Source organism: Scyliorhinus torazame, chromosome 21 (assembly GCF_047496885.1).
Source record: "Scyliorhinus torazame isolate Kashiwa2021f chromosome 21, sScyTor2.1, whole genome shotgun sequence".
NCBI lineage: Eukaryota > Metazoa > Chordata > Chondrichthyes > Carcharhiniformes > Scyliorhinidae > Scyliorhinus > Scyliorhinus torazame.
Genome location: NC_092727.1, coordinates 125985728 through 126001334, shown reverse-complemented (window position 1 = coordinate 126001334; position 15607 = coordinate 125985728). Strand labels below are relative to the sequence as shown.

The 15607-nt window shown below is 47.1% G+C and overlaps 1 protein-coding gene across 6 annotated transcripts in view; it reads left to right on the top strand.

Moving 5' to 3' along the window:
* Positions 1-15607, top strand: part of arhgap23a (Rho GTPase activating protein 23a) — a 606368-nt gene that overhangs the window by 174936 nt on the left and 415825 nt on the right. Inside the window, exon 1 of one of the 6 annotated variants that reach the window (XM_072487497.1) lies at positions 9519-9688. The exons of the other annotated variants lie outside the window; for them this stretch is intronic. Coding sequence (XP_072343598.1) covers positions 9635-9688 — 54 coding nt within the window. The 5' untranslated portion in view covers positions 9519-9634. Of the gene's footprint in view, positions 1-9518; positions 9689-15607 lie in introns of those variants that run through there. 6 annotated transcript variants of the gene reach the window in all.

Below are 15607 nucleotides of genomic sequence, written 5' to 3'. Positions count from 1 at the left end.
GATGGGAATGGCCGAGGCGCTGCGGAGCTTGTCGCAGTCACAGGTGGGCATGGCTGATGCGCTGCAGAGCATGCCCCAGTCACTGAGAGGCATCGCTGAGGATGTCGACACTATGGTGCAGACCATGGGGAACCACCAGGCTGACAGAGCCAGATGATGCAGGGGCAGCCAGGGCTCGAACCAGCTGGCCCTCCGTCCCAGGTGGACCCCCAGGGCCCTAAGGGCACCGATCGGGAGAAGGGGGTGCTAATTGCCAACCTGGACCTGTCCTGTGGAGTGGCGATGGTACTCCATTTTGCACAACCATTCTGATGCCTCTGTCACTTTCTACCGCAATGTGGGCTGACCTCTGGACCCTTTATCTATCTCTCCAGACATGTCCCCCCGCCCCCTTCCCCGTGGCGCTCACCCACCCTCCTGCCATGGTCATGTCTCCGGAGCTGTGTCCTACCCCCTGGGTGTTCGGATGTTGCGTGTGTGGTGTTGATACTCCCGCAGTGTTCAAGCACCGTGTCCATGCATCCAGCTGTGATTGGGATGCTAAACAATGTCTCCCATATGCTATATGCCCCGCCCATCCACAGGAATCCACTTGGCTTGTGTGAATTCCCTGTTAGCAAAAGCCTTCAGCTGTGCAGCCAGAGGCCTTGGCATTCGGTGGGGGTTACAGGTGGGTGGTGGAGCAGACGGACAGGGACAAGGATTGCCCCCGGAAAGGGTGCACACAATCCAGGGGTTGGCATGGTGGTGCCGTGGGCGATTGCACCAAACCGCCCCCCAAATGTGCCGTTATGTGCTCCCTAGAATTCTATATAATAATCTTTATTTGTGTCACAAGTAGACTTACATTAACACTGCAATAAAGTTACTGTGAAAATCCCCATGTACACAGTGGGAGAATTCAGAACATCCAATTCACCTAACAAGCGGGACTTTGTGGGAGGAAACTGGAGCGCCTGGAGGAAACCCAAGCAGACACTGGGAGAACGCGCAGACTCCGCACAGACAGTGACCCAAGCCGGGAATTGAACCCGGGTCCCTGGTGCTGTGAAGCAACAGTGCTAACCACCATGCTACCGTTTTGGCCCCTTATTACAAAATTTGATTGAAGATGCTTTAAATAGTGTAACTTTATGTTGGCATTTGAAACTCATGTATGTAAACTGACTGTAGTCTAATGGATTATGTAATAGAAAAAGCTTAGTAACAATAAAATGTAGAATGCAACCGTGGACAGAATTAAATAAATAAGTAAAAGTCTTGTAATGTGTGTACCATATTTATATTTCATTCAAATAGCACAGCTTTTAAAATACTGTAAAATCTGTGAACCAGCCTACGTTGATATTTTCTTGACTCAAAAAAGTGATTCACTCATCAAAGCAAATCTTATTGTATGGTAGTTAATGCAAATGGCTGGGTTCTTGCCTGTGCCTGGAGCATTGGTGTGAGCCTCACCTCATCGTCTTTGGGGAAGGCCTACCATATTATGTGCTTCTCAAGTGCTTAAGTAGCCAGTGGAAGGCCTTCCTTGAGATCCAGGACCCCAAGGTGGAAATCCCGCATCAGAGATCTGTCGGTCAGTCGGAGGCTGGCAGCTGTCCATTGCAGGCAGAACCACCTGGGCCGGGACACTGGTGATAGCAACTGACAATGCTTGAGGGAGGGGGGGAATGTGAAAGTAAACTTGACGGCTCGGACTTCTCGAGTAGCGAGTGCCGCATGTGCCGCCGGATGAATCACACCGGTGGTTGAATGCAACTTTTGAGTGGGTGGCAATTGCCACTGAACGTCCCCAATTGGCAGTGGGGCTGGAAAGCCACCCATGAGCTTTCCTGTCCCAGATTTAATTGGGAAAGAGACAGGTTGGTGACTAGGTTCTCATTTACTGATTTATCATTTAGCAGTCCTGTCCAGTTCACCTCAACCAAATCACTCTCAGTTTTGTAAAATTTGCCTTCCCCCAGTTTAAAACTACTCCTGATTTATCTCTTCCCTTTTCCATAATAATACTAAATGTAACTGAACTGTGACCACTATCCCCGATATGGTTGCCCACTGTCACTTCGCCACTTGCCCAACTTCATTTCCCAAGACTAAATCCAGAATTGTGTGGTCTCTCGTTGAGCTCGTCACGTTTTAGTTTTCAAAAAAGTTCCTGGACAAGGGTGAATTTTTCACCCTCAATGTACCTTCACTATTTGAAATCTAGTTGATATTGGTGTAGTTAAAGTCTTCTACAATTATTACCCTCTTATTCCGACATGCATAAATTTTACTTTGTATATCCTCGTTATTTGGGGGGTCTGTACATTATGCCTAGTAGTGTGACTACCCTTTTTTTATAACCCAAGAAGCCTCGGACGGGATTCTCCACTCCCGTGCCGAAGTGCCCACGTCGTCGTGAACGCCGTCGAGGTTCACAGTGGCGCGAAACGGCTCCTATCCCGACCGATTCAGGGCCCGATAATGGACTAGGAGCGGGGCCGCGTCATTTACACGCGCCAGACCTTGTCGGTGCCGCGTACATGACGCGGCCAGCGCGCATAACTGGCGTCACCCGCGCATGCGTGGGTTGGCCGGCGCCAACCCGCGCATGCGTGGTTGCCATCCTCTCCGAGTCCGCCCCGCAAGAAGATGGCAGACGGATCTTGCGGGGCTGCGGAAGAAAGGAGGTCCTCCTTCAGAGAGGACGGCCCGACGATCGGTGGGCACCGATCGCGGGCCGCCCCCCAGTGTTCCCGCGCTGTTACCGACGGCAGCGACCAGGTGTGGACGGTGCCGGGGGGAACCCGCCGTTTTGGGCTGGCCGCTCGGCCCATCCGGGCCTGAGAATAGCAGGGGTGCCGGAGAATCGCCATTTTGGGTGTCTCGGGCGATTCTCCGGCCTGCGGACCGCGGAACTCGACGGGCCGTTCCCGCCGCTTGGGAGAATCGCGGGAGGGCGTCGGACCAGCGTTACGTGAAATTTTGGCGGCCCAGGCGATTCTCCCAACCGGCGCGGGAGTGAAGAATCCCGCCCCTCATTTGGTAACCCGTTTAGTACATCATTATTTTTCACAACTGTAATTTATTCTTTAACCAATAATATTACCCTCCCTCCTTTTTTGTCATCCACTCTATCCTGCCTGTAAACTCTATATCTAGGGACCTTGAGCTGCCAATTTTGCCCCTCGTTTAGCCAGGTTTCCATTATAGCAACAACATCCTGCTGCCATATGTCTGTCTGTGCCCTTTGTTCATCTGTCTTGTTTGTAATACCCCTTGCATCGAAACATAAACAGTTCAACCCCGTCAATTTCCTTTGCTGGTTACTTTTTAACCCTTGTTTCTTTTGTCTTTCCGAGTCGCTGACTACAGCAGTAACCAATGTTCTTCCTATATAAGCCATTATAAAAAAAACATTGTTCTGTTTATGTGTAAAATTGGTATTTTACCAGCCTGGAGGTGGGAGGGAGCAGTAAAATGGTGGGGAATACATTGGAATGGATCCCTGATGTCTTCCTGCTGCCAACCAAATTTTCCGAGCCGTGGGGAAGTTGAGCAACGAGATTGAGACCGTGCAAGGCCGTGGCATGCAGCCTTTTGAGATTGTGCAACTAGCCAATTGATCACCCATGATTTTAGGCAGGTTTAACCATTTTCCATTCGGTGTGATGGTTGCGACTAGGGGATTTTCACAGTAACTTTGTTGCAGTGTTAATGTAAGCCTACTTGTGACAATAAAGATTATTAATTACTTAAACTGTCTCTATTTCCTAACAAATCAGAGAGCAGGTGCGTTGGAGATGAATGATTACATTGTGTGGGCCATTGCCACCTCTAAGGAGGATGAGGGGGATGCTCATTTAGACCCAATAGCCAATTGCTTATACATCTACAGGTGCTAATGGAAAGTGACGTATGCAAGAATGACCTCATCTACATAATTATCCTGACATGGAGGCATTCAAAGAAATAAATATCACCCAGTGACAGCTGTGATATCCCTTTTCTGTGAAAGCTTCCAGGTGCTCCAATGTTGCGCTGTTCTGGCTATAAAATCACCAAATGTGGCGGCAGGCTGCTGGCTTCTTTGCTCTGGGTGCTTAAGGTTCCCACAATGATAGGCGGCATGATGGCACCGTGGTTAGCACTGCTGCCTCATGGCACTGAGGCCCCAGGTTCGATCCCGGATCCGGATCACTGTCTGTGGAGTTTGCACATTCTCCCCATGTTTGCGTGGGCCTCACCCCCACAACCACCCAAAGATGCTAGTTGAATTAGCCAGGCTAAATTGCCCCTTAATTGGAATATAAAAGAAAATTGGGTACTCTAAATTTATATTGAAAAAACAGTTCCCGCAGTGGACGGCCTCTGTGTGGGTGACTCCTAGAAAGGCTGGCAACAGGTTGTGCCATCTTTAGCGCAGTCACTGTCGTTGGGGCTTTGTGCATTGTTCATCTCACCCTCAAAAGGGCTGATGCTGTGCCCTCAATGTAGCTTGAGAAGAGCCTCAACTTGTTTTCTGACCCTTTCAAGCACCAGCAGCATGCTCCTGCTTATCTGGCAATGGACCCATGTGTCTCTGGCCACCTTACCCACCCAGTGTTCAATACTGCTCAGGTATGAGTCTGTACTGTGGTGGCTGGCACACACTTCCTGAATCCAGTTGGTCTGCTGTATGCGGCTTTCCATGAGGATTGCCACTCTTTCCGTGGCAATGAACTCATATGTCACTCATGGCCATTGATAAACTCCTCCATCATACACACATGTGAGCAAATGCCTCTTGGGACATAACTTTTTTTTAAAATTTAGAGTATCCAATTCATTTTTTCCAATTGAGGGCAATTTAGTGTGGCCAATCCACCTAGCCTGCACATTTTTGGGTTGTGGGGGCGAAACCCACGCAAACACGGGGAGAATGCGCAAACTCCACACGGACAGTGACCCAGAGCCGGGATCGAACCTAGGACCTCGGCGCCATGAGGCAGCTCTTGGGACATAACTCATGTCCACATATTTCATGCTGTTGCTCCAGTACCTCCTATTTCAATAATGACTCCCTAGATCCAAACTTCTGTAAGCTGATCATTGCTTTTTAAAAAATAAATTTAGAGTATCCAATTTTTTAAATCCCAATTTATCATGGCCAATCCACCTACCGTGCACATCTTTGGGTTGTGGGGTGAGACCCACGCAGACATGGGGCGAATGTACAAACTCCACATGGACAGTGACTCGGCGCTGGGCTCTAAACCGGTCCTGGGCGCCGTGAGGTAACAGTGTGCCCCCGTGCCATTCCTGAAGCTGATCACTGCTAGGCCTTAATTCTCCAATGGCGACTGGCAGAAGCTGTCACAGTCTCTGTCACGTGCTCCTGTACATCTGTGATGAGCTGACCAGCTGGTGCCTTCCTTTCTTGATGCATGTCAGTGCCCACCAACTAGGAGAATCTATGCTGGTGCCGGTTTGGCAGGACTGAGATAACTCTGATTCCTCGGTAGTGGCTCCCCCTTTTCATAGTTCAGATGCCAGTAATGACACCACATTCACCATTAACCCTATGGGGGTGGCAAAAATGCTGTCAACTTCTGCAGACATTCAAATTCTCCTCCCTGTCCTGATCTTGAGCTTCCTGCGGCCAAGACCTCTGAGGCACCAGTGCTAATACCCGTCCAACAAAAGGCTTGGTGGGTGCTTGTGATCATTATTTTCTTCACTCTCAACTCCACACCTACTCACCTTGCCGACAGGCTGGCTTGCTGCAATCCACCCAACCTCCATTGTGCCCTCCTTCATCTGCATGACTACGATAGTGAAGGGAATGCCACCTCCTGCAGAGTGTGCTCCCACAATGACGGAAATATGGATTGTCACACTATCTCATGACCCAGCAATGCTCTTCAGACTGTGTTACTTTAAATGTCCAGCTGGGGGCCAGTGGCCATTCACCCATATAGCAATGAGCACCCCTGACTGACCAATGTGAGGCTGCTCTGCAGTTCATTGTATATGGTGTTTCTTGGTCTTTCCCGTTGCTATCTTGTCTCACATTTTGGGCCTCATAGAAGACTAGCATGGCTGCTACCGCGTCATCATGCATGTCTCTCCAAGACTGTAAGGTCACTGAATTGCTTCTGGCACTGTACCCATGTTGGCACAACTACCCCATGGCTGCTGACTTCCTTAGCTACCTTTAACCATGTCACCTTCATCAGGCTTACTAGCCATATCCCGCTGTCACTAGGAATAGAACCTCTGTGTTTGCTCATCATTGCAGGAGCACTTCAAGCGAGGCATCACTGAAACATGGCACCTTTCTTTCCTAGTAATTTCTCCACGGGCTCACTTCTGCCGCATCCCTTCTTCCGCCCGCCTGTTTGAAGGGTACAGACTGGTCTTTAAATATGGCGCTGGCAAACTATCTGACAGGGCGCTCCCATCAGACACCCATTATTGGTTGGCTCCCCAGCAGCCGGGCTCTAACTGGTGACATGTTGAAAGATTCCTGATGAAGTTCGGCCACCTGCCCATGAGGCTGCGTGACCCGCAAATGACTCCAATGTCAGGGCAGCGACCAAATAATAATACAGCACAGGCACAGGCCCTTCAATCCTCCAAGCCTGCACAGATCATGTGTCCTATCTAGACCAGCTGCTTTATCCTTCTATATCCCGTCTGTTCATGTATCTATCCTGATAAGTCTTAAAGGTCGCTAACGTATCTGCCTGAAACACCTCACTTGGCAGTGCATTTCAGGCCACCACTACCCTTTGTGTAAAAAAAAAAAAAAACTTCCCCCGAACTTTTCCACTGAAACTATCCCCCCTCACCTTGAACTTGTGCCCCTTGTAATTGTCATTTCCGCCCTGGGAAAAAGCTCCAACTGTTCATCCTATCTATCCCCCTCATAATTTTATAAACTTCTATCACCGTCTCTCTCTCCCCCCCCTCCCCCTTGCGACGAACAGCTCCTCAATTTCTCAAACGAACAGCTCCTCAATTTCTCAAACGAACAGCTCCTCAATTTCTCAAACACCTCTGCAGAGCCAATTAACTCATATTTTATCCTCTCCAACCGCAGGAAGTCGTACAGGTCATCCAACCACCAAGCCGCTACCCCCGGTGGCAATGCCGACCGGCACTCCAGTAAAATCCACCGCCCTGCAATCAGAGAGGTGAAGGCCACGACATCGTCCTTCCTCCTCTCCATGAGCTCTGACTCCTTTGAAACCCCAAATATCGCCATCAAAGGGTCCGGGTCCACCTCCTTCTCCACTATCCTGGTTAAGACCGTGAACACTCCAGCCCAGAATCTTCCCAATCTTTTGCAACCCCAAAACCTGTGTGCGTGATTCGCTGGCCCCTGCCCACACCTCTCACACTCATCTGCTACCCCCTGGAAGAACCCACTCATCCTCCCGCCCGAGTCATATGCACAGTGTGCACCACATTAAACTGTATCAGGCTCATTCTTGCACATGAGGAGGTCCCGTTTACCCTACGCAGTGCCTCACTCCGTACTCCCTAATTTATCTCCCTTCCCAACTCCGCTTCCCATTTCTCCTTCTTCAGCACCCGCTCGCCTCCCTGCCCCCCCCGCCCCTCCAGCCACGTATATATCCCCAATTCTTCCCTCCCTTTCCACATCCGGAAGCAACAGTCACTCTAGCAGGGTGTATCCCGGTAACCTAGGGAACCCCTTCCAGATCTTTCACGCAAAGTTCCTAACCTGCAGACACCTGAACTCACTCCCCCTCGGCAGCTCTACCCACTCCCCTTGCTCCTCCAGACTGGCGAGCCCTTCCTCCAAATACAGATCCCTCACCTTGGCCAGCCCCACTTCCCTCCACCTCCTGCATACACTATCTCTTCCCCCCCCCCCCCCCCCCCCAGCTCAAACCCAAACTCCTGCAATTGTACTATCATCCGCAAACTTGCTAATCAGATCAGCTATGTTTTCTTCCAAGTCATATATATATATATATCTGTCTTCTATGGTCAAGCCAGTTCTGAATCCATCTAGCTAGTTCACCCCTGACCCCATGTGATTTAATCTTTTGCATCAGCCTGCCATGAGGGACTTATCAAATGCTTTACTAAAGTCCATGTAGACAACATCCACAACCCTTCCCTCGTCAATCATTTTTGTTACCACCTCAAAAAAAGTTAAATTAGTGAGACATGACCTCCCTCGTACAAAACCATGCTGTCTGTCTCTAATAAGACCATTCACTTCCAAATGTGCATAGATCCATCTCTGAGAATCTTTTCAAACAATTTCACTATCACTAACATTAAATTCACTGGCCTATAATTACCTGGGATATCCTTGCTACCCTTAAATAATGGGACAACATTGGCTATCCTCCAATCCTCTGGGATCTCACCTGTGGCCAGCCAACGAGGAAACAAAGATATCTGTTAAGAGGCCCAGCGATTTCATCTCTTGTCTCCCTCAGTAATCTGGGTTAGATGCCACCTGGCCCTGGGGATTTGTCTCCCGTAATGCTTTTTAACACACCTAACACTTCCTCCCTCGTAATAGCGACCTGTTCTGAAGTATTTGCACATCCCTCTGAGAACCCACCAATCAACGTGTCCCTCTCCTTTGTGAATACCGATGCACAATACTCATTAAGGAGCCCACCTACTTCCTTTGGTTCTCCACATAATTTCCCTCCTTTGTCCTTGAGTGGACCAACTCTTTCTCTAGCTACCCTCTTGTTCCTAATATACATATAAAATGCCTTGGGATTCTCCTTAATCCTGTCTGCCAACGACATTTCGTGACCCCTTTTTGCCCTCCTAATTCCCTGTTTGAGCTCTTTTCTACTTGGTTTGGTAAAATCCAGCACATTGTCTCCAATGTATTATACAAACATTTGCTGAAATTATCTTAATGAAGATTATTAGCAGCTTTGTGTTTCTACAAAGTAAAAGTAACTTTTTTAACAAGTTTGGTTTCTCCCTCCAAGTTTTCTTTTGCTTCCAGTCATGCACTTTACTCAGAGGCAAATTCAAGTATAGTCCAGTTTTGAATATGAACCTCTTTGAGGTGACCTGATTTAATATATTTGTTTTCTATTAGACTGCCTGCATTCTCTATTTGTATTGTGCAGACAGGATTTGGGTGCAGTCTGTAGTCCATGTGCTGTTCCAGCGTTTCCGTCACATGCTTCCCCTGTCAGTTGGAATGTTTACTGGCAGGGAGCCTCCTCCTCTTCCCATTCTAGACTGCCATTTAAATCACAGCTGTAATATTTTCAATCTGATTTAGGTAAAAGAAGAGATCCAGTAAACATCACTGCTTTGTGTAAAGAAGAGAAGCCTAAAAGAGTCGAGAATAGTAACCTGCTACTCTACCAATGTATTTTACTTGCCTAATATATGTAATGTTTTTCTGTGTCTATTGTAATGCTTGACAGATTCCCTGGTGCAGAGTACTGGAAGTTGATTCTGCTTTCCCCTTTGGCTGTGGACAGGATGATAATTAGAAGACCAATGCATGCTCTTCCGCAGAGCAGATAGGCGGCTTTAGCCTGGGGAGGGGGGAGGCTACCAACTGCAAGTTAAGAACTGGGCTGGGATATATATTTGTGTGGCTTTTAACTACATTCTGAAAACTCGGAGGCGCACCATCTCACAGATGAATGGCGTGGCTTTCTGTCTCGTTGGAATTCCACCCTATGTGGAGGCACAAGTAAGTATTAAATAACGAACATTGCCCCGACAGTGCTGTCTGCATAGTCTAAATTGAGGCTGCAGTATTTTCTTTTAATTATAATGCATTTGTGACTTAAGAGGATTAACATACAGGAACGCAAGGCCTTTGAAGTAGAACATGAGCAGGAAAACTAAGGGCAAATTGATTTGAGGCTGACAAATTGCATTACATGTAATATTGCCTTCATTATGGGGTGCTGTCTCGCTTTAAATTCTGTGTTTTGACATTTGCATTCTTGTTTTAATATCTGTTGCTGTGTAATATTTTGTTCTGGTTTAATGGTTTTACTATGGTAGTGATGTTTTCTCGTTATGAGTGGGAGCAAGCGCAGCCATGTCAAGTTATTTAAAATCATCAGTGCCTTTCTCTTGGAACAATGCTGCTTTGTAATAGGCACTAGATTGGAGTTCAAGCCTTTTCTTGTTCCTCCTCCCTGTATTTGGAGTTAAAAGAGCAGAAAACAAAACCACGTGTTTGACAGAAGTAGTTCATTTGAAATTAATGGTCAGTATGTTTTGAGACCATGCAATTGACTTAAAGTACTAAAACCTATCATTATTTACTTTGTAATATATTTTATTTAGAAGAAAGGGTTTTGAGTTTGTAATTATTATGGCAGTTTTATTGATTTGAGAGTTTTTTCTTTTCAGAAACCATATTTTATGAGAATCATTATGCCTTTCATCTTGTATCTAATTAATGTGTATTGATCTGTTATGTAATTTAAAAATATATATATTTAGAGTATCAATTTTTTCCAATCTGCTGACCCTGCACATCTTTGGGTTGTGGGGGCGAGACCCACGCAGACACTGGGAGAATGTGCAAACTTTTCATGGACAGTGACCTGGGGCCAGGTCCTCAGCGCTGTAGGCAGCAGTGCTAACCACTGCGCCACCGTGCCACCCATTGATCTGTTATGTAAATTTAACCATGTGTTGTGGATTAAGTATAATTTCACAGAATAGAATATAATCCCTACAGTGCAGAAGGAGGCCATTCGACCCATCAAGTTTGTACCGACCCTTGGAAAGAGCACCCGACCTAGGCCCACTCCCCTGCCCTGTATCTCCTTAACACCACCTATCCAAGGGGTAAATTTTTAGCATGGTCAATCCACCTAACCCACGCAGACACAGGGAGAAGGTACAAACTTCACACAGTCACCCAAGGTTGGAATTGAAACTGGCGCTGTGAGGCAGCAATGCTAACCACTGTGCCACCGTACCACCCTGAGTCAGAAGGTAAAAAGTAAACTCTTGCGACATAAATGATGCAAAAATTAAATAATGACAGATGCATGAACTGCAAATCAGTATATTTTTCACTAGTCTTGATTATAGTCTGAATGATATGACTTGTTTGAAGCATTTTCTGATACCTACCGCTTTTTAACTTGTGTCAGCATTTCTTGTGATGAGTGCATCTGTTTGCCCCAGATAAGTAACATTTGGATCCTTGAATTTCCTGTAATTGTGAATGTTTTTGTCTTTGAGGATTCTCGTTTTGCTCCAGAATCACAGAACCTTTACAGTGTGGTCAGAGGCCATTTGGCTCATCGAGTCTGTACTGGTTCTCTGAAAGAATCTTCTATCTAGTTCCACTCCCCTTGATCTATCCCCGTAATCTTGCCCATTCTTTCTTTTCAGATAGAAATCCAATTCCCTTTTGAATACCTTGACCGAACCTGCCTCCACCACCTTTTCAGGGAGTTAGTTTCAGACCCTAACCACCCTCAGTGAAATGTTTTTTCTCTCACATCATCTTTTACTCATTATGCCAATTATTTTGAATCTGTGCCCTTTAGTTCTTGATGCTCTCGAGTGGGAACAGTCTTGCACTATTTATCCTGTCCATACCCCTCAGGATCTCTATCAAGTTTCCTCTCAGCAGGCTTTTTTCCAAGGAAAACAGTCCCCTCCAATCTGTCTGCATAGCTCCAGCCCTTTATCCTTGAAATCATTGTTGTGAATCTCCTCTCTACTTTCTACTGTTCCTTTACATCCTTTCTCAGGTGTCCAGAACTGCCCAGATGAAGCCTAACTATTGTCTTATACAAGTTTAACATGATATCCTGATAAACAACAGGTCTGAGGATTGGAAGCAGTTTAGAACTCCACAAAGAAGGATCAAGGGATTGATTAAGAAGGGAAAAATAGAGTACGAGAGCAAGCTTGCAGGGAACATAAAAACTGACTGTAAAAGTATGTGAAGAGAAAAAGATTGGTGAAGACAAATGTAGGTCCCTTACAGACAGAAAAGGGGAATGTGTAATAGGGGACAAAGAAATGGCTGGCCATAAAATTGTGCAACGAGACCTGGGTGTCCTCAGTGGCTGGGCACACCAGCCACTGAAGGTAAACATGCAGGTGCAGAAGATGGTAAAGAAGATATGCTGGCCTTCATTGCGAGAGGATTCGAGTACATGAGCAGTGATGTCTTGCTGCAAGTATACAGGGCTTTGGTGAGGCCACACCTGGAATATTGTATTTTTGCTAACTTTCCGTTGGTTCAATTGCTGTGTTTTATTACCTTTGCTCTCGAGTCGCCAGGTATCTTTATGATACTGCCACGAGGTTCTAGTCCGAGTAATGATCAATGACCCAATACACCGATTAGTAAGATTCAAATCAAAGAACATTTATTATACACAGTAATCGCTACTCATGCACAAATTCTACATCTAAGCTACTTCTACAACTAACAAGCCTATACTTAACTTCGGACTGGACCACCAGGTAAGGGGAACAAATGGCCTTTCGTTCGGGTTCTGAGTCTGCGGGATTCGAAGTTGGTACGGATTGGTAGCTAGGAGCGCCTATCTCGTAGCGAGCGTTAAATTAAGACTTACTTCTGTCGGCGGTCACTGCACCGGTCACGGTCAATGTTGGTTTGTGTTGCTGGGTGACCCGGGCAGGACGAAGAGGTGAAGAGAGCTGAAGAGAGCGATTTGAACTTGGGGCTTAACTCTTATAGTCCCCAGGGACTTCCCGCCTTTCGGGGTGGACCCTGTACCTGGTCCCAAGAGATTGGACTTTGTCCCAATCGCTTGGTTCGATTTCTCCAATACTGGAACGGTTCCCTGATCGATGGGCGGTCTTGAGGTGTTCGTTCACCTCCTTTGTGTTGGCTCCTGCTGGCGCCGGGGTGTCTGGCTTTGCTTTGTGTGTCCAAAATGTTACTTATTGTTCCCGGGGATTGCTCATCAGTATGTAGATGGCTGCTACATTGTTATGCTGATGGTCGCTGGTATCGATGTTGTCTGGCCTTTTGCAGAGTTAAATACACAGCAAACCTGCACCTGCTGGTTTCTGTCTATGTTGGCTGACTTTCCCATCAGCCTTTGCTGTTCACCATTTTAAATCGGGAGTTGGCCAATTTAGGTGGCTACAGTGTGCTGTTTTGGTCTCCTTATCTGAGGAAGGATGATCTTGCCAGAGGGAGTGTTGCAAAGGTTTACCAAACTGATTCTTGGGATGGCGGGACTGACGCATGAGAAAAGATTGAGTCGGTTAGGCTTGTATACGCTGGAGTTAAGAAGAATGAGGGGGAGTTCTCCTAGAAATCTATAAAACAGGACTAGACAGGATAGATGCAAAAAGGATATTCCTGATGGGGGTATGTCCAGAACCAGGGGTCACAGTCTGAGGATACGGGGTAGACCATTTAGGACAGATAAGGAGAGATTTCTTCACCCAGAGAGTGGTGAGTCTGTGGGGTTCATTACCTCAGGAAGTAATTGAGGCCAAAACATTGAATGTTTTCAAGAAGCAGTTAGACATAGCATTTGGGGTGAAGGGGATCAAAGGATATTGGGGGAAAGCAGGATTTGAGTTGGATGATCAGCCATGATAATGAATGGCAGAGCAGGCTCGAAGGACCGAATGGCCTCCTCCTATTTTCTATGTTTCCGTACTCTTGTACTCAGTGCCCCTATTGATAAAGCCTAAGATACTATATGCTTCATTAACTGCTCTTTCAATGTGCCCTGCCATTTTCAATGACTTATGTACAGATAAAGCAATGTCCCTCTATTCTGGCACTTCCTTTAGTGTTTCTCCCTTTATTTTGCACTGTCTCTCCATTTTCTTCCTGCCAAAATGAATCACCTGTCTCATCTCTCAATTGAACTACATCTGCCACTTGCCTGCCCAATCCACCAACATGTCTGTGCCCTTTTGAAGTCCAAGACTGTTCTCATCACAGTTGACAATGTTTCCAATTTTTGTATCATCTGCAAGTTTTGAAATCATGCCTGAACACATGATATATTAATCTATATCAAGAAGAGCAAGGGTCCCAACATTGATCTGTGGTGGAAATCCGCTACAAACTTTCCTCCAACCTAGAAAACAACCATTTATCACAACGCTGTTTCCTGTCACTCAGCCAATTTCTTATCCAAGTGCCTACTTTGCCTCTTATTCCATGAGCTTGAATTTTGCTCACCAGTCTGTTGTATGACACTGTACAAAATGCCTTTTGAAAATCCACATACACCACATCAACAGCATTGTGCGTATCAACCTTCTCTGTTACCTCTTCAAAAAACCTCCCAAGTCAGTTAAAAACACGATTTTCCCTTGATGAAGCCATGCTGGATCCACTCAGCACCTGTGACCAAGAGGCTAGTGTCATAATATACACCAGTATATCATGGTGCAGCCACACACTGATGGACACACAGTGGGACCAATCAACATACACAACACCGCAGCCAATCACCAGTGAGAGCACACACACTATAAAGACAGGGGACATCCGAGTTCCCGCTCATTCGAGTAGGAGCTCAGAGCTCACAGCCTGCAACACAGACATTCACCATGTGCTGAGTGCATTAACTGGTTAGGACAAGGCAAAGGTCTTTAGTTAAAGCTGGTATCGTATTTACCCACAGTTCAAGTATGTTTAAATAGTTAACCTTTTAATAAAATAGTGTTGCACTGCTTCAAGTGTTGGTGACCTGTATGTGATCCAGAACACCCAACACATCATGATACCAGGTGTGGTTGCATACTAGCACTTCTTAGACCTACCTGCAAGTGATCTGCCTTCCGCCAGCATTCCATCATTCTGCAACATGGACAACATCAGCCCGCCGCCGCCGCTCCGCATTGCCGGCAACCTCGGGGCCAACTGGAAGATTTTCAAACAGCGCTTCCAGCTCTACCTCAAAGCCACGGACAGGGAGGGCGCCTCGGAATCCAGAAAGATTGCTCTTCTCCTCTCCACGGCCGGGGACCATGCCATCTATATTTTCAACTCTCTCACCTTTGCAGATGATGAAGACAAGACGAATTTCAAGACTGTTCTCCTCAAATTTGACACTCACTGCATGCACCACAGGCGTGGCATTCTGTTTGAGTATGATCTTGTAAGTATATGGGAGCGTGCCCATGCCTTCGAAGACGTCGCGGAACTGTAGAGGTGAATGAAAGTTTTGAACGCTACGTGTTCCAGCAGCGTTTGCAGGGTAAGGACGAACCTTTCCAATCCTTTTTAACGCACCTCCGCATCCTTGCGCAATCTTGCAGCTACGGGCCCACCTCCGACTCCATGATACGCGACCAGATCGTTTTCGGTGTTCAGTCGGACCCCCTACGTCAGCAGCTCCTTAAAGTAAAGCAACTCACCCTCGCGACCGCCATTGAGACCTGTGTCCTACATGAAAATGCCACCAGTCGGCACTCCCATATACAAGCGGCTGAAATGGCACGGCAAGGTCCCCACGAGGCGGAACGGGTCCAAGTGATTGAACACCTCCAGGGCCTCAGCCTGGATGAGGGCGGCCATTTTGCGCGCTTTTCGCGGACTCCCGTGCTTGTACGCACTAAACGAGGGGACGGCGACATGGAGGAACGTAATGTACAGGACCGCACCGCGCATGTGCGGCGA